This window comes from Euleptes europaea, chromosome 16, assembly GCF_029931775.1.
Source record: "Euleptes europaea isolate rEulEur1 chromosome 16, rEulEur1.hap1, whole genome shotgun sequence".
NCBI classification, from domain to species: domain Eukaryota; kingdom Metazoa; phylum Chordata; class Lepidosauria; order Squamata; family Sphaerodactylidae; genus Euleptes; species Euleptes europaea.
In genome coordinates this window covers 32,439,834-32,467,621 of record NC_079327.1, presented here as the reverse complement: position 1 = coordinate 32,467,621, position 27,788 = coordinate 32,439,834, and the positions used below count along the sequence as shown (strand labels likewise).

General features: G+C 40.6%; 1 protein-coding gene across 1 annotated transcript in view; it reads left to right on the top strand.

Moving 5' to 3' along the window:
* Positions 1-27,788, top strand: part of NPAS2 (neuronal PAS domain protein 2) — an 84,458-nt gene that overhangs the window by 24,409 nt on the left and 32,261 nt on the right. The window contains exons 2-7 of the mRNA XM_056861998.1: positions 13,533-13,586; positions 19,289-19,437; positions 20,117-20,208; positions 20,994-21,083; positions 25,389-25,509; positions 26,205-26,318. Of these exons, the coding sequence (XP_056717976.1) occupies positions 13,533-13,586; positions 19,289-19,437; positions 20,117-20,208; positions 20,994-21,083; positions 25,389-25,509; positions 26,205-26,318 (620 nt within the window). The remainder of the gene's footprint in view (positions 1-13,532; positions 13,587-19,288; positions 19,438-20,116; positions 20,209-20,993; positions 21,084-25,388; positions 25,510-26,204; positions 26,319-27,788) is intronic.

Sequence of the window (27,788 nt, the reverse complement as noted above, 5' to 3'; positions counted from 1 at the left end):
CTCAGATGTATATTTTCCCCCCTGCTGGGACTAATAGCAATTCAAGGAAACCATACTGGTGAAACCATGCAATTAGAAGAGTTAGAGCAAGGACCACACATATACTTCAAGTGCTTCCTTAAACTAAAATAATTGAGATCTTCTGGGGGAAAAGAATTTGGGGACACTGCAAGTCCAACAGATTTGCTCTTACAAGTCCATCTTCTGCTGCAGTTTACAGAGGAATAAGGGAATAAACATGCTGTACTTAAGAGTCTCATCTTCCCACTTGATCTTGGCAGTTAATGTGATTTCTCTAAAGCAGGTCACTGCACATTTTCACTCCCGGTTACTTTGGGCCAATGCAGACCTACTGGGGCATGAAAAATTACATTGCTTCACATGGCATCCAGAAGATGATATATGTCATTGCAGTTATCATTTAAGATGCCTATTTGAATGCACAGCTTAAAAAAACAACAACCAGTGTTACAGAAGAGGACTTAAAGAGGAACTAATGTGTGCAGCATTGTATGTGTAGCCTGGCATTTTAATTTACATCATTTGGCAGCTGTAGAAAAATTATTTAATGATGGTTTTCTAAACAAATTCAATGTTATGTTCTCAGGGTAAACATGCTTGAATGTAATGCCAAAGGACATTAATATTAAGCTGGATTTAGGGGTGGTTAAAGATAGAACTCAGTCTTCCATACCAGGCTCCATACTGGGTAGTTCCATTACGAAAACCAACCAGTTCTCCATTGGCTCATGTGTCTCCCCACCCCTTTCCCCCTTATGTAAAAAGAAGAAATGCTGTCTAAAGCTCCCATTTGCATAAACCATCTTGAAGAAGTGACTGCTGTGATGGAAATCAGCATGTTTTTGAAATGCACAGTGAATGATCATGCCTGTAGCAACAGCATAAACTTTAGGAAATGTTCTCATCTCCTATCCCAGCCAGTGCAGTAAGGAAAACAGAAGAGTGGAGACCAATGTACAGTGCATTACAGTAGTCTAGTCTCAATGTTACTGCGGAGTGGATCTAGGTGGTCAGATGTATCAAGGTATGGGGCCATTTTACAGGCTAGGCTGAGTTGGTAGAAAGCTTTTTTGCAGCTGCATTAACTTGCTTCTCCAGTAATAAAGCTGGATCCAGTATGACCCTGAGTCTTTTAACTGAGTCCATAAGGGTCAGTTGAACTCCATAAAAAGTGGGGAGAACAATGTCCTTCAAGGCCTCCGCCTTCCCAACCAGCTTTACCTCTGTCTTTTCAGGGTTTCATTTCGATTTGTTCACTTTTAGCTAGTTAACCACTGTGGCTAGGCAGCAATTTAGGACCGCTGCTGAATCACCAGGAGATATGGATAAGGATACATAGAGCTGAGCATCATCAGCATATTGATGACAATCAACCCCCAAACTACAAAGTATTTGTCCTAAGGGCTTTACATAGAGATTAAGGATGGAGGATTAAGAAGTGGAACCCTGCAAGATAGGTCCCACAGTGATAACTGGTTTCCAATAGCAACCCTTTGAGTCCAATCAATGAGGAATGATTTGAACCAGTTCAACACACATCCCCTGACACCTACTTCTGCCTCCAGGTGCCTCAACAAGAGAGCATGATCTATTGTATCAAAGGCTGCAACAGAGAGGAGGTCATCAACTAAAGCTAGAAGAGCCGTCTCTGTCCCATAGCCTGGCCTGAGACCAGACTGAAAAGGGTTTAGAATGACTGAGTTATCCAAGAAGACTTGGAGTTGGTTTGCTGTTGCTCTCTCAATCACTTTCCACAAACGGGTAGATTATGAGACTGGGTGATAAGGAAGCCGTATGAATGTTCCTATTTTTAAAATTTTACTTTAGTTTAATAGTCATGTAATAATTACTCTAGGAGGGAAGGCAGCATGGTACAGCCCGATCTCGTCAGATCTCGGAAGCTAAGCAGGGTAAGCCCCATTTAGTATTTGGATGGGAGACCACCAAGGAATACCTGGGTTGCTATGCAGAGGAAGGCACTGGCAAACCACCTCTGTTAGTCTCTTGCCCTTGACCGAAGCACGGTACACTCCGTCTATCTGGGATGGTCGTCCTCTTCCACCAAGCCCACAGCTTCGGGAGGGACACACATGGAGCGGTGAGGGAGGTAGGGGACACCCGCCTAGCCAGCCAGATCAGCCGAATCAACCCTGGCGATCAATAAGGTGACAGATGTCGCAGCCAGATCGCCCTCACATCCTAGTCTCTTGCCATGAAAGGGGTCGCCATAAGTCGACTGCAACTTGACGACACTTTACACACACACACCAATTACTCTATTCATTAGTATTGCTTTTGTTTGCCTTCACTGAAATACTTGTATTTGTGTTTTGTACCTCCTTTGATCATTGTCTATCTGCACTTTAGGTGGTATTCAGATCCAGTCCATTTTTACTTCTCTACAAAAAAAGTAAAAATGTGCACCTTTAGAAATTATTGTCATGAATTTGCTATTTCTGCTAGGTCAATATTAAATTTATTCACAAGCCCCTAGATAAGCATTTGTGTACGTTTCTGAAAGGAAAAGCAGGTATAAACATGGCTGTAAACATGGGGTAAGCCTTTATAGTATTGGTGGAAGAAGTGAGGATCAAATATTTCTCTTACACATTCCTTTTGACCAGAGTGAACCTTTGTGGTCAACTGTTTTACTCTTTATTCCACTTGGATTATAACGTGTTGATGTGAATGTGTAAAGTGCCTTCAAGTTACAGTTGACTTACAGCGACCCCATGGGTTTTTCAAGGCAAGAGACAAACAGAGGTGGTTTGCCATTGCCTTTCTTTATAATGTGTTGATAGCAAGATTTTAAACTCATAGGAACTTTGCTGGGTCTATGTGCCACCTAATTCAAGCTTCTGCATACAGTGTAATCTTGTTACCCGAACATATCCCCAACTTTCCTGAAAGGGAGCATTAGTCTAGTCATCTAGTTAGACATCTAATTACAAATATTATCTTGACATTTCATTTTGCTGTGTTTTTTATTATATTTCTCACTTTCTGTTTTCAGTTTTTTTATCCTATCTGCAATAAACCTTTTTCCTGGTTTGCTGTAATAAACAATTGAATTCAAAAGCCACTTCTAGCCAGTGGGTAGGGTTCATCTTTGCTAACTGCTCCCTTTCACTGCAGATCCCACCTTTGCCTCTACATGCTGTTCCTCAGAGTCACCCTATAGGAGCACAGGCACCAAGCCAGGCAACAATTGTCCTTGTCTTCTGCTTGCTGAAGTGTCAGGAAATGACCTTTGGGTTTAACCCCATGCCTTGCATTGGGCAGTCACTGAGTGAGATGCTTGAGTAAACTGGTCAAGAAATATTGGAATGTTCTGCTTCTAGAGAACCAGCAACCTTTGTATAAGTCCTCCTATGTACTTCAAATGGTTCTAGGATCTAGGAAAGTACTACTAGGATTCCACAAGAAGTTGAGATTGGACTGGTATGCTTGAGAAGAGATTGCTTGTGTCTCAGATCAGCAAGGGTCAGGGTGCTGCCCATAAAAACCAAGAGTACGTTAATTTTGTGTCAGCCTGGGAATCAGCATGGCCAGTCTCGATCTGGGTCACTGGAAGGAAGCATAGCTCTGTATCACCATCATATGCCACTGTCTCTGTGTGCTGACAATAGCGTCAACTACTTATCTCTTTGTTCTTCCCCCGCTCATAATCTAAGATTAATATTAGTTTCTGTTGCAACATCGGCTTAGAATTCATACTGTACTGCTTATCTCAAATATACGAACTGCAAGACTTGTGACAGTCTAGCCTAATATCTGATGTCTACAAGTCGTCAGCACTGATGATTCAGAGAAAGTGTATGAAAACCTACAGGGCAGTTGTAGGAGTTCTTCATCTTATGTCATTTGCACTCAGCTTCAAGCAGTTATTTTAAGAAGGGTGCCCTTTTTATGTGCCACATTATAATTTTATTAACCTAGCAACAGGCATGAATATGAGACAAAATCTACTGTTAACCTCTCATGCACAGTTTATATTTTAGAATTAATTGAAATGAAGCACTTAATTGTGGCTTTTTGTATTTTTACTTATAGTACTTTAGAGGTTTTCAGACGTCAGTTTCCATCTTTATTCACGATATTTGCTTCAAAATTTTTAGCAACCATTTTAATGGATTGGTTCTTGTAGGTTATCTGGGCTGTGTATTTTCTTTCCTGACGTTTCGCCAGCAGCTGTGGCAGGCATCTTCAGAGGAGTAACACTGAAGGACAGTTTTACAAAGGGCATGGGTCATTCATTCTATGGATTTAAAACAGGGTGAATATAAATGTCATATTGAAAAAGAACTCACAATAGGTCCCTTAGCCATGGTAAGATCCTGGCCTCCTTCTGCAACATAAATACCAGCAAATGTAATACTGTTTCTGCTATTGGTCTAGCCTCTTCCTCCATGCTTCAGTTGAGTTGTCTGCCAGTTTTATTTTTCAAATCTCTGCATGTACAGTTCATTCATACCTACAGTTTATTCATATCCTTATTAATAAAAAGGAAACTTTTAAAAACAAACTGTATTGTTTATATCTTACTGATCAACCAGTCAGTGCTTGTACACAGCCAGTCTCAGGTGCAATCTTGTAGAACCTGTTTTCTCTGAGTTTAGCCCTGGAAAAGAAAGTTATCATTTGGACTAAAATTAGTGAGGCTGCTTCCAAATGGGCCTCCTTAATTTGACCCTAATAGGGATTTTTACCCTAATAGATGGCAAAATGAAAATGTTATCACTATATCATGTTATCACTATATTATGTATTGATTGAATCATGGGCAGAGGGGCGATTGCTTAAGTTTGTGGCGTGCCAGAAAGCTTTCTGCTGCTTTGGGGCGCCAAAAAATAAAAAAGTGTGTCAGTTCTTAGGAGAAGGAGCCAGCATGGTGGTAAGTGCTGTGAAGTCACAGCTGACTTATGGCAACCCCGTAGTGTTTTCAAGGCATGAGATTTTCAGAGGTGGTTTCCATTGCCCATCTCTGCATAGCGACCCGTGACCTACTTGGAGGTCTCCCATCCAAATACTAACCAGAGCCAACCCTGCTTAGCTGCCAGGATTTGACAAGATCAGGTTTGCTTGGGCCATCCAGGTCAGGGCAACGTATCATCGACTTTCTAAGTAATACTGCTGATTTGCCAAACACACTAAGGAGTTGGGACTTATATTGCCTGATCAAAAGGCGTAGGAAAAAGTTAGATTATAACAGTACTGTTATAAGATCTTGTACCCAGGTTTGTTAATCTCTTGCTGTTGAAGATCCCAGAGTATTTCCAGACTTTGACTGTACGAAGATACAGAAGGACTTTTATGCTGGCTTATCTGAATGTTTTTCTTTCTGCAGTTATGACAGGAAGGTACTTTGGCGTATTGTTCTCTGATAGATTATGTACCTGTGGATTAGAGAAAATTGATACTATTGATAATATTCTTCTTGAATGCCCTTGGTTTTTAGATTTTAGAAATGAGTTATTTCCTTTGATTGGAAAGAATGTTGTTTCTGCGGAGGCCAATGTTTCGTGGTTGCTAAGTGACAAAGAGCAACAAATGACTTTTTGCAGGTTGCAAAATATTTGATAGCAGTGATAGCTCAATGGACCTCTCAATGCCATTAGAAATTTACTTGTGTTTCCTGTTCATGATGTTGGTTGAATGAACAGTGGTGCAAGTAGTAGTAGTAATACCTATTGACGTGCCTGTCATTAATGAAATGAGATGGCATTGTGGTTCAGGTGGGATTTGGATGTAGAGTGTGGGAAAGATAGAAATGCTACCTTGGTTTTCAATTGCATTTTGGGAAACCTCATTGGTCTCTGCTGGATCTAGCTGCTGGAGAGGGCTGGCCTTCCTCCCTGCAGCAGCAGCAACAGCAGCAGCAGCAGCAGAAGAAGAGTTGGTTTTTATACACCAACTTTCTCTACAATCATTCATTTTTATTACAGCCAAAGGCCAGCATAAAATATAAAATATACATCCTGCGATAAAACTATACAGATCCTGTTTACAGCATCTCATCCATGCTGATTAACCTGAAGATTTACCCATAAGACTTTTATTCATCATTAATGCTTTCCGTTTCCAACAGACATAAGAGCAAAATTTAGCTACAGAGTGCGAAATAAAAGTCATCCTATCTTCCAGTAAATATTCCTCCAAAGAGGCCTCAGGGGTATAAGAGTGTACAAACCGAGATAGTAGGGGAGTAATTAAACAATCTCCTACTTTCTCTACATTTTAAGGAGAATCAAACTGGTTTACAATCTCCTTTCCTTCCCCTCCCCACAACAGACACTTTGTGAGGTAGGTGAGAGAGCTCTGAGAGAACTCTGACTGGCCCAAGGTCACCCAGCAGGTTTAATGTGGAGGAGTGGGGAATCAAACCCCGTTCTCCAGATTAGAGTCCACCGCTCTTAACCATTACACCGCAAGGTGGGTGGGGTAGGCCATGATTGGTGGTACACAATGTCAACTTGGTAGTTCAAGAGCCCTGCTGTCTTTTTATACTTCAGTTTAGTAGTGCAAGCTATTTTAACACTCCAGATTGGTGGGTTAGTCATCAATGAAGAATGGCCACTTCAGGAGCCCCATCTAAATTTAAATGAATAGTGGTGGGTGATGTTTTCACTCTTGGAGAATGACAATGGAGATTAAATGCTAAACAGGTTTTTTTTCTTGAACTTGGTGTTTATTTCATACCATACAAAAAGTGCTACTATTGTAGAAGATGATTGATCATATCTCAAATATTTACATGATATGGGTTTGCTCTCTCTCTTTAAATAAAAGGAATGCGGCAGGGAATGTATTTGTGTCACATTGCATAGGATGCCCAGAAAAATATGAGGGAGATGGACACACTAATGCTGTGTCTCCTGAACAATGAAAGCCCTCCTTTCATTTCAGATACTTTACCATGTCTGAGCCATCTTCAGGTGTTTCTTGGCATGTTAACTGAAATGAACAAATCAAGCATGGGAGAGAGAAGCTAGTCCCATCCCCTGATATGTATACAATGAGCAAATTACTGCACAAAGCCTCTGAGCATGTGCAGGTATTTTGTACACATGAGCAGGAATGCTGCAAAAAACATGGTCCGGATCACATGGATACATGCGTATGGGGGGATGGGTGCTCATTGCAGCTAAATATGTGTACATCAGGGGATGTGTACATCAGGGGATCTAAAGAGGGCTCATATCCATTTTCTCAGTTATGTTTTTCAGCAAACTTGTTTTTAAGTTTTTTGCAATGCCAAATATCAAATGTCAGATACTCCACTGATAACACTCACGGAACACATCCAGCCCTTACCAATGCCTCCTTTGACAAGCTACATAGGTACTCCATTGCTTATTTGCTGCAGTCAGCTGAGAAAGAGAGATGGCTGTGAACAGACCATTACAAATGTACTGTCAGTTCATCACATGGAACAGTGTTGCTGAAGTGACCTACTTTTCCTGTTTTTGCGTTCAGAAGGCTAATCCTGTTTAGCATTGCTGGGAGGGAACATGCACACCAAAGAGAGCTCTGAGTTGTGCAGATGGCAGAGTCTTCGCTGATGAATGTTTGTTTAAATTGTTTGTTCTTCTCTTGTCTGTGAAGTGTGACCAGGACATCAGCTTGAACTCAGGCAGCAGAGATGGCCTATTTTTGCAAAGGGCAGATTAGTGGCAATATTCATAAGAAGTGTCTGTTCATACATATTTGCACTGCAACTTTAATCCCAAGAGCTAGTCCCAAAGCTATTAAGTGCAAGCAAACAAAAGAAACCAACTGATCTAAAACTGTTCTTGTGCAAACAACATCAGTGTTGGCTTCGTTGCTTGATTCACTGTTGAAAAACAATATAATAGCCATTAAACAACCCACAATAGTAATTATAACAATGGAGGACACAGCCCTAAGATTAGAGATCAGTGATATTAAAAAATGCTTCCATCATGCTGATACAATAGAGGGACACAAGTATTCATTTCTTTGTTCCAATTCTAGCTCATTGTACCTAGCTCGCTAAAACCAAACTTTGATAACATTAACAATGAAAATAAGCATTAACCTATTCAAATTCTAAAATGCTGTACCAGAATCAAAACTACCCTGTATCTGTTTAGCCCTTTCTTTTAAAGCCAGCTCAAATAAATGTTTTCCATTGCTCCTGGAATATACACAGGTTTAAGCTGCTGTGTAGCCAGAGAACAAAGTAAAGGGATAGGTGTGGTGTCTCTTTTCATGCATTAGTGGCATGGATGACAGAATAATAATAAGATACTCTAGGATGATCTCAAAGGTCATAACAAAGCGTCATGGAGAAAGAGTTCTCCAAGGCATGCAAGTACTCAAGTCATTTATAGTGCAATCGTGAGCTAAGCCTGTTATGATGTTTAATGAGTTGGATCCTGGTTTCCCAGACTCAACTTGTGTTCCCTGCAGTCACACACAAACTGTGGAGAATTGCCTTCAAAAAAAGCACAGGGGCCCAATTCTGCTCAGGACCATGGCATGGAGGGAGGAGGGGATCCTGCTTCATCTTGCACTGTTTTCCTGAGCCAGGGTGGGTATTAAATTGCCCCATTCTGGAGCTGCACATGTAGAATCAGGCCCCTGTGGCTTTTTTTTAAAGGGCAATTCCCGACAGTGCCTGTGTGACTGGGAAAGCTGACCTATAAAAAGTCATAATGTCTAGTCTGAACTGTAGGAAGGTGTAACTCTGTTTCGGATTGCACTGCTGGATCTGTGAAGGTAAAAAAGCTTGCACCTTGAATTGTGCAAATAACTGTGGAGGTGGGGGTGGGAGAGTAAAGAGTCTTGAGCAATAGGATACCTGTTCTTAGTGACCTATTTGTCACAGAGTGACCTGTCAGAAGGTGAAACTGCTGCATTCTGCACTAGCTGAAGCATCCAACATTTCTCAAGTACAGCACCACAAAAAGTATATTACAGGAAGGCATGATTGCTAGACTTTGGGAGCAGTCCTCAGCAGGTCTACTCAATGGGGCTTACTCTGAGGAAAGTATTGTCGAAGGCTTTCATGGTCAGAGTTCATTGGTTCTTGTAGGTTATCCGGGGTGTGTGACCGTGGTCTTGGTATTTTCTTTCCTGACATTTCGCCAGCAGCTGTGGCAGGCATCTTCAGAGGAGTGACAGTGTCTCTCAGTGTCAAGTGTGTAGGAAGAGTAATATATAGTCTGAGGAAAGTGTTTTTAGGATTGTGGTTTTTGTCTAAACCAGACAATGGCAGTTGAAGCTTTCTTATGAGTTAGAATTGGTAAACAGTATGTTTGGCCAGGTATAGCCATGGATCAAAGAGCACTCCAGTGCTGAAAATGTAATGATTGGGGATGTAATCCTAAAAAAAACATAACTGAGAGCAAGGCCCATTGAATATTGTAGGACTTACTTCTGAGTAAACATACATTGCTCTGTAAGACTCTTTTGGGAGTGCAAGATGGAGCAGCAACACAATAATTTGGAAGTGGTGCCCTATAGAACCCTCAGATTACTATTATAATATTAAACATTTCTACCTTGCCAGTTGACCAAATAAATTCTTACAGCAGTGGAGTCTAACGTATGAATATTATTTAATAACTCTAATTTAGGTCCTGCTATCATAGGAAGCTGACAAACATTGCTTCTGTCTCCTCATTATGCACCCTAATTTGTGATGTGACATTGAAACATGGTAGAACTTTGGCCAATTTGAGGACCCAGCTGTATGACTTTTCTTAGTCATTCTTTCATTCTCTTAATGCATTATAGTTCAGCTTTGGTTGCTTGTCTTTTATCTCTTTCCAGACTTTACTGTCTTGCTCCAAGCTCATACATTTATATCCTTGAGAAATTTTAAAGATCACTCCTTACTTACCCAATCCTGGAGGCAATTCCCTTGTATCTTGATTTAGTTGTAGAGTCAGTGATGGCCCTGCATTTAATGCTACTTCTTGTCTTAAAAAAATCACTTTAATTTTGGATTTATGATTCCTACCTATATTGCTTTTGGATTTTTTTTCTGGATTCTACATTATAATACAGAAAAATATGCTGATAAAAATGTTTAACATTGGCGTTCCAATTACATTTTTAAAAGTTATTTGGAGGTTTGGTTGTTTCTTAAAGAGATGCATCCAGATAATTGTCTGTTATTGTCTTGAGTATAACATTATTGATGAAAAAACATGATGCTTGTTGGAAATTGACAATAAATTACTCTTTTCAAACTGAAGTCAAATCTTTAGTAAAACAAAGAAATTAGGCTTTACTCCAGCTACCCTGAACACCTGCTTCTTAATTGTCTTTATAATTGGGCTATTCAGCAAAAATAAAAATTGAATAAAAATAGTTTATTGTCATTTTAGTTGAAATATGTTAAAATAAGTTCCACTAGAATGAAGGAAAACCTTCCTTTAATAACAAGCAACAGAACAGATTAAAAGGCAGATTTTCCTGTAATACAGTAAAAGCTGTGTTATCCAACGCTTGGTTATCTGGACAACTCTGTTAACTGGCATCTGTCATGGATGACAATACAAACCTTCCTTCAGTTAACTGGAAAAATTCTGATAGCCACCCGGCATCCATTTCTGGTGCTTGTGGAAGCCAAGTTTGCAACCTCATGACTAGCAATATGTCTGGGGGTGGAAAGTCCATCCCTGCACTTACTAGTCACTGCAGGGAAAAGGAAAGCCCACTCACCTCTGCCTATCAACTCCCTCACGTGGTGCTGAAGCTCCTGCTGAGGTTGAGTGATAAGCTGGGCCTTTCTCCTGTGGTGTGGCTTATGGCGAGGGTGGCTGTGAATCTGGCACCCCCTAAGATGTCACAGAGTGTGGCAGAAACTCCTGGGTGACAGCTGAGTTGGTCCGAGATGAGCTGTGAGTGCAGCTTGCCACGCAAGATGGCTCCACCCTCCCCTGACATCTTACAGAGCTGCTTCCTTTTGTGATGTCAGGGAATAAAGTAAGATAAAGCTAGTCTGTTAGGTATCTTACTTGCCTTTTATAAATTGTGGATACGCTGCTTTAATTATGTTTAACGGTCTACTTCATTTTTGCATACATAGATCATCAGAATAAAGCTCTTTTAGCCAACAACCCCCATTCTCCATTGGCATCAGATAACAAATCTTTTACTATATAATCATTCCCCTATCAGTGGCTAGGACAGGTGGGGAGACAACCGAGTGAGAGGAAGGAGTGGAAAGTGGAGCAAGGAAGGAATGTGATCAAATGTAGTTGTACCTTTTGTAATTGTGGCCAAAGGTGTTAGATCAGGTGTAGGAAGCCCTAGCAAGGATAATGAACAACTGTATGCCCCTGAGATAGTGGCAGTGCCGCTGAAGCTCAGCTCGCTCCCAGGCAAATATGACCCTCATCTCTCCTCCCTGTGGCTAGTGGGAGAATGATAAAGCTCCTTCTCCCTCTGTGCCATGGTCCCAATCTGAATTTAGCCCCTGTGGCACTTAGGGAATTAGGTCTCAGAAGCTGACATCTGAATCAGGGAATGAGTGTCAGGTTAGGGGACGGCAGACCCAAGTTAGAAAAAACAAAGTTGTGTCCAGGTAGGCCCACAGACAGACACTGTGGGGTATTTTTTGGCATTTGGGCTGAGAAGATTGCTTACCTGATTAAGATAGTTTGCTTTTATGTCTGGACATGGCCTTTTTTCCATAGCCTGTATGGACAGTGCCTTTAAAAATCATTATTTGGTTGAAGGTATGGTAATTGTGAATAATGTCACAAAACAAATACTGCAGCTTCAAAAAAATCAGAATGCTGTAACTAAATTATGTCTCAAGTTACAGAATTGTTACTCAGTTGGCACCTCTGCTTTCATGAACATTCTCAGATCTGGATGCATTTGGATAAACTACTAAGATTCTTTTAAATTCATTTCCATTCTAAATGAGTCCAGTTCATATTGTACATGGTTCTTACAGTTTGGAGTTGCCCACTTACCCTAAGCAACCTACATGAGATATTCTACTGTATTTTTATAAATGATCATATTTGTTTCATGGATGTACAAACAATCTTTTAAGAAACACATTGAAAAACATATTCAATAAATATTATGTTTCGTCAAATAAAGTAACTTCAGCTATCTCCAATGAGTTTCCCATTATAAAATATGGATTAGAATTCTGCCTCCTTCCTTTGGCAGTGATTTTAATCAATCAAAATAATAAAAGTTCTACAGGGTGCTGTTTTGAGCCTTTCCCAATCGTCTGAATGATATATCTAATGAACACACTCTTATCTTTCCTATCATTCCTCTTGTACTTGATTAAAACTTATTAATCTTTGTGAATATTCTTTATTAAATCAGTATCGTTGATATATATCTGAATGCTTCACGTTTTCTAAGAATGAAGAATAATAGTTACATTTTCCTGTTCTGCCTGAGTTGTATTTGATGAGGTTGAAATGCTTTTTTCTTTAATTAAGGAAGCTTATGATGGCTAAATGTGAACCCCTGTAGAAGCTGCGTTGAAAACAATAAAAGAATGGCTGAAAAGCGGTTCAAGACTTGGGATACAATCCTGCTCCCTCTCTATAATCCTCCCATCCACCACAGTGCTTCCCATGCACTGTTGATCAGCACACTGCAATGCACATCATTTATTGCAAGCTGAGGCATTGCTGGATCTCACCTCAAAGCACCCAGCACTCTGTTCCTTCCAACCCCTGCTCTGTTACAAATAGTAGGTTGTATCCAGCCAGCTTTTTCAGTCAATCCTTCCTCATTCCTCTCTTTATGACAGCCCCAATCCTATGTGCCTTTCCTCCATGCAGGCTCCATGATTTCTAGCACAGGCTTTTTGATGGCCAAGAGGACCCTATTCTCCCTTTTTTTACCAGTGGAAAAGCTGGTTGCGCTTTAATAACTGGAGGACCTTACATGAAAATTTTGAATAAGGTATTGAACAGTTATGTCAGAGGAGGATGATGATGATTAGAAATGAATATGTAAAGTCTCAGTCATCTAAGAGGGAAGCACACACCCCTTTTTTCTTTTTTTTCTTTTTTGTTGTTGTTATGTGTGTTTTGGTTTTCGTTACCGTAATTTGATGGTATTATCTTTTATATAGGATATGAGGTCACTATATGGTTCTTCTGTTTGTATTGTTGTGTAGTTGATATTTTGTTTTGTATGTATATATATTTAATAAAATCATTTTTTTTAAAAAGGGAAAAGCTGGTTGGATCTAACCAGGCTTCAGTACTGGAAGAATCATGGGGAAAAGACAGTTGCTGGACTGATCAATATTCCCATTATTCCCTTTGTACCCTACTCACTGTACACAAAGGGAACAAAATTGCAGCCTAAATTTGGCTGTCATATGTCCAACATAAGCAAATAAACAGACTCTAGTGATTATTCGTAGAACAGCAAAAGACATTAAGTGTCATAATGAGTTAAGTAAATCAACAGTAATTCTGTCTGAAATCTAGTCATCACAGAAAGCTAGTGAAATGATGCTTTATATTTATCTTGAATTCTTTCAACAGAAAAAGCTGCTTAGACAATCTAATGGATGAGGATGAAAAAGACAGGGCGAAGAGGTAAGCACTTCCCCTTCTTTATCTTCTCATGTAAAACTGTCAATTTTGTAGGAAACCTGCTTGCTTGCTTGTTGAAGAGTCTTTGCTCATTTAACTAATCAACAGGGGAAAGAAAGAAAGTATTAAATAATAACAACTTGAAAGACTAGTGAATCTCAAATCACTTGTTCTTTGCCATTCTTCCAAAATAAAGGGCCATCAGAATTAATTCCTGTGAATAAACTTAGGGTGACACACACATACTTAAATACAATACCTTTGTTCCCATGAATCCCATATTCCTGGAATGCCTGAAATTTCTTTTTCTTTACAAAAAAGAACAAAGCAACAGAGAAATTGAAAAGATGCAATGTTTATTAGATCAGTTTCTGTTAACAAAAAAATTTAGATACCTGAAAGGTGCTTAGAATGCTTTATAGGCTGGATGGAAAGGTTGCTGCTTATCTAATACAAATAGACCAGAAGAATGGGACAGTCATAATTTATTTATTTATCTTTAAATGGATCAACTGCCTTATACCAAAACACTGCCTAAAGCAATATATAATAAAATGTATAAAACCAACACAACAAAACATCATAAAATTAGAAAACTAAAGATCAACTACAGTCCAAATGCATGAGTAAAGAAAGATTTCACCTGTTCCTAAAGACAGGCAGGGTTGAGGAGTTCAGAGGGATGTCATTTGGAAGTCTGTTCTAGAAAAGAGGTGCCACAATGCAAAAGGGGTTTAGCCCACATTCCCATCAACTGAACACTCTGGACAGATAGAAGGTTATGATTGAGCTTCACACCTGTGGCTCTTAACATATGGGAGATAATATTTCAAATGTGGAAAAACATTCCCAGATATAAGTTAGTCCCACACTGACTAATGCTGTATAACACCTTGAATCTTTTGACAAGAAGCCACTGCAGATTGGTGCTCATTCATTCTCGGAGGAAACAATAAATGACCCTTAGTGGCTATAGAGGCCTCTTGGGAATCTATCAGCAAAAAACAATACCAGGCTGCATGTTTGCTTCTTCAAAAAGTGTGATCCCATCAAGAAGAGGTAAAATTGCCTCCCTAAGATAATAATTAGGAGCCCCGTGGCACAGAGTGGCAAGCTGCAGTACTGCAGTCCAAGCTCTGCTCACGACCTGAGTTCGATCCCGACAGAAGTTGGTTTCAGGTAGCCGGCTCAAGGTTGACTCAGCCTTCCATCCTTCTGAGGTCGGTAAAATTAGTACCCAGCTTGCTGGGGGTAAAGGGAAGATGACTGGGGAAGGCACTGGCAAACCACCCCGCAAAACAAAGTCTGCCTAGTAAACGTCGGGATGTGATGTCACCCCATGGGTCAGGAATGACCTGGTGCTTGCACAGGGGACCTTTACCTTTACCTTTTAAGATAATCATCACATCCCTAAAGTCATCATAATCCCAACCTGGGATTTAGGCACCTAACTCTGGGTAGATCTATACACCTTACCTGTAGCTAACACCTAAATCATGTGTCCAAAATCCACAAATGGCAACAGGGATGCAAGCATCTTCCTAAGCGGTGGATTCCACTCCCTGTTGCCATTTGTGGATTTTGGACACATGCAGATGTATTTTGCCCAATTAGGGCATTTACAGGTGGTTTGTTTTTGTTATTGATATGTTATTATAGTTATGTTTCCATTAACCTTACTTGAATTTAATTGAGACTAGAGATTATTACATTTATTAGAGATTAGCCAGCGTGCTGTTGTGTTTTGTAGAGATTCTCATATTACAGCATAGGTCTATTTTGTGAGTAGGATAAATATGACTAGCATGGCTAATCCTCCGTACTCTACCTATATCACAGCATTCCTTGCAGAATGCAAGGAAGGTTGGCTAGAAAAGTATCTACTCCCTACTTCCTACAATATGAAGAACTTCAACTGCATACAGAATTTCTGATACTTTAACACTGTTGTACCTGATAAAGAGCCCCATGGCTCAGAGTGGTAAGCTGTGTTCACGATCTGAGTTCGATCCCAACGGAAGTTGGTTTCAGGTAGCCAGCTCAAGATTGACTCAGCCTTCCATCCTTCCGAGGTCAGTAAAATGAGTGCCCAGCTTGCTAAAGGCACTGGCAAACCACCCCGTAAAACATAGTCTGCCTAGTAAACGTTGGGTTGTGATGTCACCCCATGGGTCAGGAATGACTCGGTACTTGCACAGGGGACCTTTACCTTTTTTTACCTGATAAAGGCAAGGTCCCTGGTGGACTTCTCCACCCATCCACCACTCATGAAAAGTAACAGCCCCTAGCCCTGATTGAATTTCAGGTGCAGAAAGAAAAATCTTTTCAGTAGACAGAAAGACTATTGGAAGTTCCTGGTATTGGAATGATGGTGTAGATGAAGAAGGGAAGGCTGTCCTAGCTTAAAAACTTTCAAAACATTGTACAAGTGATGTTACATCTCTTGGGGGAAAATGCTTTAGACAAATTCTTCTCTAAAGCAAGAAATGGTATTCGGAGTGGAATGCTACCAGGGATAACAGGGAAACAAAGCAGAGCGATGGATCCAGATATATAGTATGTGCTCTTGGAGATACCAAGTTCTGCCCACTTAGTATCAAAAGGGTAATATTACAGTGTAAGGAGAAATGAAATGTTTGCATTCTGTGAGGACAACACAAATACTCTCTATATTAAGGAAAGGTTACATATTTCATTATGCCTGGCATTTTATGACAAGCATTATGTACTCGTATAATAAATCTGGAAAAGCCACACAAAAGAGATTGCTATCATTTCACATTGGGGTGAAAAGCAGAAAAACGTCTGGTGCAATACAAAGCTGTAATAACTGTCAGATCTGATTGACATCTGTAGTTTCACAGCATCTGTCTGCTATTGGTAACCCCCCCCCCCACCTTCCTGGTTCTTTTATCAGTTTTGCGAAACCAGCAGATTAATTGGCTTATACAGAGCTTTAGATTGCATCTGGTTTGGTTTCCTCATTTTTCTTCTAAGAATTTCTAGTCTGAGCATTGCTATTTGATGCAGTCTTATCTCTTTTCCTGTTTCTTTATTCCCTGCAGCTTTTCTTTACTAATATAGGTCATGTTACTGTGTTGCCAAGCTCCACTGTCTTTTTTGTAATGCTGGCTTTATCAAGATACAGAAGTCAACCGTCTTATTAAAAAAAAACAAGGATTGCAATTTACCCCTCAGGTACTCACCTGGGCTTTGCTGCTAGTGTAAATGGTTAATATTTTGGGACCAGTAATATAATAGACAAAATCACCCAGTGAGCTTCCACAAGATCTGGATTTGAACCTGGGTCTTGCAGACCCTGGTCTGAAGCTCTAATCGCAATACTGCATTGGCTTTCATAAGTTGGCGGCTGTTGATCAGTAGTAAGCAGCTAGGCCCAGCTGAGTCATGCAAGTTGGGTGGTATTGAGTCACCCCGAGGTTACTTCCAGGCCTAGGGACTTGAAGATCCCCTGGAACAACAGCTGAACTCCAGATGACAGAAATCCATTTCCATTTATTTACTAGCTCCTTTGACCAAAGGTCTTGAGCTTAACCATAACAATAATACATAATACAACACCAAATAATCAATTTACAACACCCAAGGTATACTTAAGGTTAAAACACAGTAGAAAACAATTACTAAACATAGCATCACCAATACCATAACAATATATTTCCCCTGAACCAACCAGCCTCATTGAAATCACAAAATTTATGTCAACATTCAACTCGCAGCTTACATGCTTGTTTTGTTTTGACGTTTGAGCGACATCACCTCCGCCAAAAATCTTGCAACAGAACTAGTGATATCAGGGTGAATATCTCCCATTATGTGGGAGATGACAGAAATCTGTACCCCTGAAGAAAATAGCTGCTTTCGAGGGTGGACTCTATGGCATTATATTCAGCTGAAGCCTCCCCCCTCCCCAAACCCTGCCTTCCTCAGATTCCACAATGAAATCTCCAGGAATTTCCTAACCTGGAGCTGGCAACCGTAGTTAGGTCTGGCTCCAGTGAGTCCTCCCTCAAAGGCCAAAATAGGCTGGAAAGGGTCTTGCCCCCCCCTTCTCCTGCCTTTTACTCACAGAAACTGAAGCCTGGAATGCTGTGGTTGCCTAGCAACAGCCACTGAGGGAATCTGTTGCTTAAAACTACAGGCGTTCTTTTTATCATTTTAGGGTTATTTAACCTTCCCCCCCCCACAAGTATTTTTTTAGATTTCACATTTTTCTGCAAACCTGGGGCCCTTTTCAGGTTTGTAGAAAGATCTGTCTTGCCCATTCACAGCTTAGGGTTGCCAATCTCCAGGTACTAGCTGGAGATCTCCCGTTATTACAACTGATCTCCCGCCAATAGAGATCAGTTCACCTGGGGAAAACGGCCGCTTTGGCCATTGGATGCTATGGCATTGAAGCCCCTCCCCAAACCCCGCCCTCCTCAGGCTCCACCCCAAAAAGCTCCCACCGGTGGTGAAGAGGGACCTGGCAACCCTATCACAGTTCCACTCACTGGATTTAAGTATCCAAAGATTTGGCTGACTTCACTATTAGTATATAGACAAGTGGGGACCCACAAGAAACTTGCAGGAGTAGCTGTCCCATTCCCCCCACACACACACCTTTTTTTCCTTCTCTCTCCCCCTACTTATCTCAGTCTCTCACTCTTCCTCCCACCTGCCACCTCTTTTCTTTCTCTTTCCTCCATGCCTGTCACTGTCTATCTTTCTGCTGCCCCACCCCATCAAGCTTTCTACCCCTGTCACCTTCCCAGCCTCCCACTTGCTTCCTCCCCCTACAGCTCTCTTGGAATCACAACAGATTTCCCAACTACAGTTCCCCTTCTGGTTGCCAGCTCCAGGTTGGGAAATTTGGCCAACTTTGCTATTAGAACATAAGATAATGAAGTACATGTTTTTAAAATGTTCATGTGGAAACACCCTCACCCACCCATATATGTTTTTGTGTGTACACGCAGATAAACCAGCAGATATTGTACTTATAATTCAAGGTTCATGATTTTTCAGAAGGCACCTACAGAGAACAATTTAAAAGCTTGCATACATGGCTTTAAAAAAAATCCCTTTCTGCAGCTGCTTCTACAGACCTTACCTAATTTAAAATCATTATTAGAGTTGGGCCATGAGTGTGGACTAGGAACTGTTTTCCTTTAAGCTTGTAACAAATGCCCCCCAAAGTAAAGGGATATTTTCCTCAGCTGAAATAACGGAATTGAAACAATAGGATGTTTTTTAAGCTCACATGAGTTTGGGGAAAGGGTAAGGTTTGTGAAGACAGCTGCTGAGAGTGAAACTCTTCAAATATTGGTGTGCCTGTGCACCTCTGGATTGTAGCCAGAGTCATGCTTTACTGGAAAATAAACAAAAGGATAACAACATGTTGGGCAGGTCGCTATGGAACTTATTAAACCCATATGAAACTCATTAAGCAGTGAATCCTGTGCTGTTATTTCCTAGCTTAGCTCTCTTTCCCTGTGTGGTGTTTTCTTTCATAATTCTGGAGGGAAGAAATTAGAGTGGGTGAGAGGGGAAGGAATGACATTTTGAAATTTTGCTCTGATTCCAAATTTCAGTCTGTGGACTTTGATGTGAAAAGCTACTTTTCTTAATAATACACCGTTAAGAAAGAGGATTATAAATGACTGCATTTCATACATCTGCGTCCACTTTCCTCCTCTTCATAGGGCTTCACGTAACAAGTCTGAAAAGAAGAGGCGCGACCAGTTCAATATTCTCATCAAGGAACTCAGCTCGATGCTTCCAGGAAGTACCCGTAAAATGGACAAAACAACTGTTCTTGAAAAGGTCATCGTCTTTCTCCAGAAACAAAATGGTAATAAAATAAAACAGGGGCTTCCTTAAATTCCTTAGACTTTAATGCTAATAAAGGCTTTCGTATTTGTAAATTCCTCAGAGGTTAAAACTTGGCACCTGTTTACTTAACTATACAACAGAAGAAGTGGCAGTCATGTTATAAATGGAAAGACATTTAAAATTCCAATAAGCTGGCCAGCATGATAAGCTGAAGAGTCTTTGCGTTTTAGCACATTTCAGATGTGGGACTCATTGAAGTGGTCAGTAATCTGACTGCATGACTTCTTCTCTATGAAATTTTTATCTAGCCATCTTGAGCTTTTTGGATGAAGGGTAGGACAAAAATTCAGTCGGTAGATACTGAGTGAAGGCAGTGGGGGAAGAACAGAATAGGGGTTCAACAATATGAAGCATTACAGGCTTCACATGTCCTTTGAACTAACACTGGTTGTGACAGAATTTTGCATCCAGCTCTTTGCTTCGAAGGAGGGAATGGATTTTGTCTCTCATTTGCCCACTGCATTACTATGTTAGAGTTATCAATGTAAAATTCTTATAGAAGTCAGGTTCTGCTTGTCAATGCAAAATCTCCCGCTGAAGATGTTAAGGCGAGTTTGCAGAGGGTATTTTTTGTGTGTGGCTAATCTGCATTGTATGTTGTTCTACATATAGGTAACAGAATATTTTTATTTGTTTAGAATTCTCATCACAGGCAGAGATCTGTGAAGCTCGGCAGGAGTGGAAGCCTTCCTTTCTCAGTAATGAAGAATTCACCCAGCTGATGTTAGAGGTGAAGCAAAACAATTTTTGCGAATGTCTGAATTCTTCCAAAGTAAATGGTGGCTGTAGTTCTGTAAGCAGGATAATTTTTGTTTGCAAGCAGGATGATTTTTGTTTGCAACAGTAGAGGTAGAGTGAACTCTTTTGAATAAAGATTGGAAACCTCTGTTCAGTTGCATGAGATCATATATATCCATGCCTGTTTCCTATGATAAAGGCTGAGATGGTAAATACCGTAAGTAAATATACTCAAATCAGCCAGGTTGCAATATTTATTTTTTCAAACTAATTTAAAACTCAACAGGTAGCATTCCTGCCAATCAGAAAGCAGGTGCTCTGCTAATAGCATATAGAAAATTATAACACATTTTCTTTTTTGTATTTTGAAATAAAAGCACTCTTCATATCAGTGCTAAAAATCCCGACTTTGAAAAATATGCATCATGCTAATTAAATTTCTGTGTACTTCATGGTACTTCATGATTTAGCTCCGGACCACTCCACCAAATATTATAGTTGTGGGAGACTTTGAGGTTACAAAGGAAGAGAATTAAACCCAACTGTTATGGAAGGGGGAAATTATCTCAATGGATTTCAGCAGAACTATACAGTTTAAATATTAATACGAATAATTAATAAAATGTCCATAGCCGCATTTTGCTTTGAAGTCATTTGGGGGGCGGTGTCTGAAAAACACTTCTAAGAATTTTATAATAATTAGAAATATTTAACTATATTTTGAATGACCATCTTCTAGCCATTTATGCTTGTATTCTTCTTTCCTTCCATCACCAGGCATTAGATGGGTTTGTTATTGGTGTTACCATAGATGGAATCATCATGTATGTTTCTGATAGCATCACATCACTTCTTGGACATCTGCCTGTGAGTAAACTGTTTTTCAGCCTAGTTGCACTGAGTGTGTTGCTGCCCATGTGTTTCTGGATCAGGCCACAGGCTATCAGGCAGTTCCTCACACAAAAAGAGAACAAACAGCATTACTATGGGTAACAGGAAAAATACCCCTCCTACACTTTGCCACAGTGGGAGAGCTACTGCTCAGTCCTAAGCATCAGTAGCCAGTGCATAGCTGGCGTGGCATAGTTAGTATCCTGTTCTCTGACAGCGGAAGGAAATGCCAAAAAAGAATACACAAAGTTGCCATCTGCTGAATCAGAACACTATTGCATCAAGGTCAAGATTGTCTACTCTGACAGGCAGCTGCTGTCTGAGCTCTCAGGCAGAGGTTTTTCACATCACCTATGTTCAAGGAGTTAAGAACATAGTAATTGCAGTGGAGTCACGGTCTGTCTACCCTGGAGCTCAGAAGCTGGAGCCGGAACCCAAAAGCCTTGCAAACTAGTTGATCCATAAAGATTCCCCTCCCATTTCAAGCCTGAAACAGACTGGGGGGTAAATAGCCCCACCTGCTCTGAGCACCTAGGACTCATCTTGCTAAGTCTTGACTGGGTCCAGAATCCTGCAAAGGATTAAGTCCACTGGAGCAAGGGTCTGGCTTAAGAGCTATGCCATGAGCGGCATCTCTGTTGGGTTGCTTCCATACGGGCCTGTTGTCGTTGCTGCTCCTGCAGAGCAGGGCCTGGAGGACTGATGGTCTTGAGCCTTGTTCAGCCCAGGCAAGGAATAGCTGTCATTGGTCGCTGCTTGGTCTCCCAGTAGCAAGGTATCAACTGTAGGCACTAGGTACACAGCCTGAGGAACCCAGAGGCTCCAGGTTTCCCAGTGTCAAAGGTTCTTGGGGAATGGCTGTGGGAGCCATGGGCTCTGGGTCTGAAGGAAAGCCTGTGGTGCTGGAGTTTCCCCAGGCCCCCTGATCTGCCTCAGACAGTGTTGCTTCCTCCACTTCATCTGGCTCCTCCTCAGATTAGTCCGAATGTGGCTCATTGGGGCTTATGAAAACCCTAAACTTTCCCGCCTACACAGCTGCTGTCTAAGCTTTACTGCAATCTTTCCCAAAACTGTGCTGCAAATCAGGCTTCACAAATATCAGAGAAAATCTGGGGAACCCCTGGACCACAATGTTTTGGGGAAGCAGGGGGAAAAACTACTTTCCAACAGCACTGAACATGGGATACATAACCCATGTAGAACTGGCCTGCCTATTTGTTTGTTTGTTTATTTAGTACATTATAATCCTGCCCTTCTTCCAAGAAGCTCAGGGTGGTTGGTGTACTCATCTTCCTCTCTTCTATTTTATCTTCACAACAAATCTGTGAGGTAGGTTATGCTGAAAGAGAGTGACTGTGCCAAGCTTCATGGGAAAGCTTCATGGTAAAATGGGATTTGAACCTCAGTCGCCCAGATCCTAGTCCAACATCATAATCACTCCCTATGCTGGCTAGCAACACTGCCTATACCCACCAATTATAGAATGGCATTCCAACAAGCTCCCGTGTAGGGCTTTCAACCTCCAGGCAGTGGCTGAAGATCTGGGATTACAACTGATCTCCAGGTGACAGAAATCACTTTCTCTGGAGAAAATGGATGCTTTGGAGGGTAGACTCTATAGGTCTAAAACGCATGATCGCTTTAGCCTCCTTTATTCCCTGTTTCAGCCAGGATTCAGCCAGGATCGAATGCACGTTCGGCGAAATGCATGCATCGATCCTGGCTGAATCCTGGCTGAAACAGGGAATAAAGGAGGCTAAAGCAACCATGCATTTTCGCCCTTTGACATTATACCCCACTGAAGTCCCTCCCCAAACCCTGCCCTCCTCAGGCTCCACCCTCAAAAACCTCCAGGTATTTCTCAGCCTGGAGCTGGCAACCCTACACCCATGCCAGGCATAAATGGAAGCATTCCACTGCTGGCACACCTACCTGAAATCACCTGGTTCCCACCCACACATGCTGTGATGCTACAGTGGCATGACATCACACCAGAGTTGCATGCACCAATACAGTCTCTTGTTAGCAGCAAGTCTCTTGCTACAACAACGCTTGCTCATCCTTGTGGTTGTTTGTACAAAATAGTCCCTTTTTTGTGCAAAGTGTCTTTTCTCTAGGGTTCCTGTCTTGACCTTCACCCCATGTCTGTTCTAAATACATATGGCATAAGTCCAGAGAGCTGTGTAGCCCCATACCATATACCATGTCATCTGATATAGAGGTATCCTGGTTAGGTTTTATATAGTGCTTAGGTAAAAGTAAAGGCAGTTCCCTGTGCAAGAACAGGGTCATTTCTGACCCATGGGGTGACATCACATCATGATGTTTACTAGGTAGACTACGTTTACGGGGTGGTTTGCCATTGCCTTCCCCAGTCATCTACACTTTATCCCCAGCAACCTGGGTACTTATTTTACCAACCTCAGAAGGATGGAAGGCTGAGTCAACCTTGAACTGGCTGTCTGAAACCAACTTCCGTCAGAATCAAACTCAGGATTTGAGCAGAGCTTTGACTGAAGTACGGCAGCTTACCACCCTGCGCTACTCTGCAGACTTAGTGCTATCATAAGCTGCAATGTGTAGGCGGGCCAATGAGTTTTTATTGGCTGTCTTTTTTACTACTACTAAGTTTGCATGACAGCAATATTTGCAATCACTGCTATTTTATCTTTTTAATACTGGCTGATGTTTTTCTTTTTGTATTGGTTTATGTTATAATTAAAAAGATCATGTCATAGAGGATGACAACAATATTAAAAATGGCCTTAAATTAATCATCCCTTATTTACAATAACTGTGTATCTGATAGGGTTGCCAGCTCCGAGTTGGGCAATACCTGGAGATTTTTAGGGCAAAGCCTGAGGAGGGCAGGGTTTGGGGAGGGGAGGGACTTCAATGTCATAGAGTCCAATTATGAAAGCGGCCATTTTCTCCAGGTGAACTGATCTCTATCGGCTGGAGATCAGTTGTAGTAGAGGGAGATCTCCAGCTAATACCTGGAGGTTGGCAAGCTTAGTATCTGATGAAGAGAGCTATGACTTATGACAGTTTATACCCTGGGACATTTTGTTGGTCTTTAAAGTGCCACTGGAGTAGAATTTGTTTCTTCTACTACAGGCTAACATAGCTACCCACCTGAAACAATGTTATTTTTCCGTTATAGTAATAGTTCCACATGCCCAACAATATTTTCCAGACTACCTTTTCACTCTACAATCCTTATGTTCTCTAAAAGTTGATCCTGCAGAGAGGTGGACGCACCTGCCTGGAATTTAATATGGCATGAGGACTCTCAGCCAGAAAATAAAATGTAGAACCCATCTACACATGTGAGGCAACACCTTAGGGACAACTCTAAGTCTCTTTAGATCCTGGCATCATAAAATGGCCTACCTGGGCCTTTCTCCACCTACCCTGTTAGCCATGGGCATAGACCAAGCATCAAGTTTCTTGAAGCAAAGGGTGGAAGACATTGAACACCAGACAGACCTTGGAAAATCACCATTTTTCCTAGTACCTGATAAATCTAGATACTTAGTCTCACCTGTGGCTTATTTTTATCATCTTGAGTCTATTAATTATAGGAAGGCCTTTACCCTTGCCAGATGCCAGTCCCTACCATCGGCTGTTTTAAAGGGAAATATAAGAAGATCCCTGGATCAGAGAGGTTATGTCCATGTGGAACAGGGGACATTGAAACCGTCGAACATGCACTGATATGTTGCCCATTCTACCACAAAGTTAGATCAAAGCTTATTTCCCCCCTACTTGGTAAATTCCCTGAAGAGTCAGTTGAGCTTTTGGCAAAGAAGCTCCTATTAGGAGAAGACCCTCAGCTTACACTCCAAACTGCCAAGTTCTGCACTGTTGCTATTAAAATACGCAGAACTTTATTAGAGAATGATTGTTAGAATATTTTACAATTTTATCAATTTTAAGATGATAATTTTAACCAGGGGTTGCTTTTATTGACCTTACACCTTTATATGTACGGGCAGTCTGTGATTCTGCGATGCAAAACTATTGTGTCTGGAAATTTTGATGTGTTGGCACGTGATTGGATAGTCGACTGTATTAATAAATTTGAATTTGATCCTGGCATCAAAATTGCCGGTGGAATCAGAATCGTAGAACTGCATGCCCACTTCTAATACAACTTTTGAGAATTAGGCATTGTTTTTAAAGTTGTTTAACTTATCTAAGCATGGTTGCAAAGAATATGAATGGCAATTTTTGATATTTTTGTAATTCTTTTTTTCTCTCTTTTTGGTCTCTTTACAGTCTGATATAGTGGATAAGAATTTATTAAATTTCCTTCCAGAACAAGAGCATTCAGACATTTGTAAAATGTTATCTTCTCATATGCTTGTGGTGGATTCTGCCTCATCAAATTACTTAAAATGTGAGTGTAACTTCCAATAAAAAACATTAGGTTCTTAGGCTATTTTTATGTATGTTTTGCCTATAAACATATTTTCCATGTTTTCGTTTTTATGTTTAGGCAAAATTGACTTGTTCTAATCATTATAAATACATTTTAAACAAATAATTTTATATGCTTCAAAAGTGAAATAGATTATGATGAATCTATGGATTTGGTTTTTATATTGCATTGCTTTCTGTTATGTTAAGCTAGTTTAATTTATCTCATGAAGCATTATCAGTTAAATCCACTCACTGACTTCTATTCATACAGTTCTGAAGACTTAAGAGAATTTTGGGGCAGTGATTTCTGCTGCTTTCCCCCTTTCATTGCAGACCCCCACTCACACTTTGCCCCCTGTGCTGTTTCCAAGGTTCTTCTGGCCACCAGGAATAAAAGCTCAGGTGGTTTAATGAGCTGCAGCTGGAAAGGAAAGTGGGAATGTTCTGCTCCATGAAGCCCAACCCACTAAAACATCTTGTTGGGTACAAACTATCAGCTTTAAAAGGATGCATGAGAAATATCTATTTGCAGATCTGAGCAGCCTACTACCTCTAGCAAATTGTGGACCTCTGAGGCCACAGAGTCATTTAATACCATTTGATTGACTATATGATTTTCAGTTTGTTTAATTTGCAAATAATATTTATTTTATTTTCCCCTTAAATTTCCAGCTGACAATGATTTAGAATTTCACTGTCATTTTCTAAGAGGAAGTCTGAACCCAAAGGAATTTCCAACGTACGAATACATTAAATGTGTAGGGAACTTTCAGTCTTACACTCATGGTAAGCTCCAGATGATTTATTAATAGAACCAGTATAGGATGCTCTGTTAATATAACCAATGGCTATATGTAAAATGTGGTTAATTTAAGAATGAGGCCTTTTTAGTATTAAGGTGGTTTGGAGTGTCATTCCAATATGAACAGAAATGGTGTTTTTAAAGCAAAATTTAACAACTAGACTGCAATCCTGTGTACACAACTGGAAGTCCCATTTAGTTTGGTTTGACTTAACATCTGAGGTAACATGGTTGTGGTTGGACTGTAATGCTGTCATTCTAAATTTGTTAGGTTTCAAACTACACATTACATCTACTGTGTGATCACCACAGGAACTTGCAGCCATATAAGAGCTGTGAGCTCCCTGAGGGAACTCAATTTAGAATGTCTGCAGGGGCCTGATTCAAGTCAGAACTGTGGTGGGGGAGGGCCTCCTTCCTCTCCCCTGCAATGTTTTACTGACCACAAATAGCCCTGGGGGCATTATTTGCCCTGTTGAGGGTTGCACAGGAAAATGGCATGGGGGGAAAGCAGGAGCCGCTTCTCTCCTCCTCACTGTGCAATCCTTATCTGAATCAGATTCCTGTGGACTTTCTAAATTTGAGTTCTTACAGGGAATTCAAAGCTGCCATATGAGTACAAGTCCCTGTGGTGATCATGTGGTAAATGTAATGTGTAGTTTGGCCCTTATGGTGCAATCCCAAGCAGAGTTACACCTTTCTATGCCCATTAAAGTCATTGGACAGAAAGCGGGGTGAATCTGCTTAGGACTGCAACGTTAGACTTTTTCTTGCATGATATTTTGTTGTCTGTAATAAAAGTTAGTGTTTTCTGTTTGTATTCAACCACCATTCCCCCTTCCCTATGCTTCTACTGCAGGTAGGTAGCATTTTCCTAGTACTCATCTACAACATTTTATACTTGGGAAAATGCAGAACTTCTTTTAGCTTTTACTGTGATTATGGAATGTGATAGCCAGTAATATGCCGGTGACATTTTTGCAATTCCATGTATTATAATTAGTGATGAACACAGTTTGTTCATCACATTCTTGCACCATTTGTTGTTTTTGATTTTTAAAATTTTCTTGGATGCTCTCACGTTCTGCAGCTGCTATGTAGAGTACTTAATCAGTTGTTTCTTTTTCTAATATCCAAAAGCAGCAAAGCTGGTAAGCTTCAGCAATGACCTGCCATTTCACTAACCTTCTGCTTAAGTTTTAAAAATTACATTATTTGGAAGTTCTTCAATCCCTCTCACAGCAAGGCTTCCCTTCAACTATTACTATTGCACAGTTCCGGTACTTTCTTCCACTATTCCATATTATTGTCGGAAATAATTTAATAACATAAAGGCTAAGATGTGAGATGATTTGATCTGCTTTGATTGATCTGCAGAACGGTCATTAGAAGTGAGTTCCACAAAGATCATCAGTAGATATTTTTCTGAATTAATATATTTAGGATAATAACAT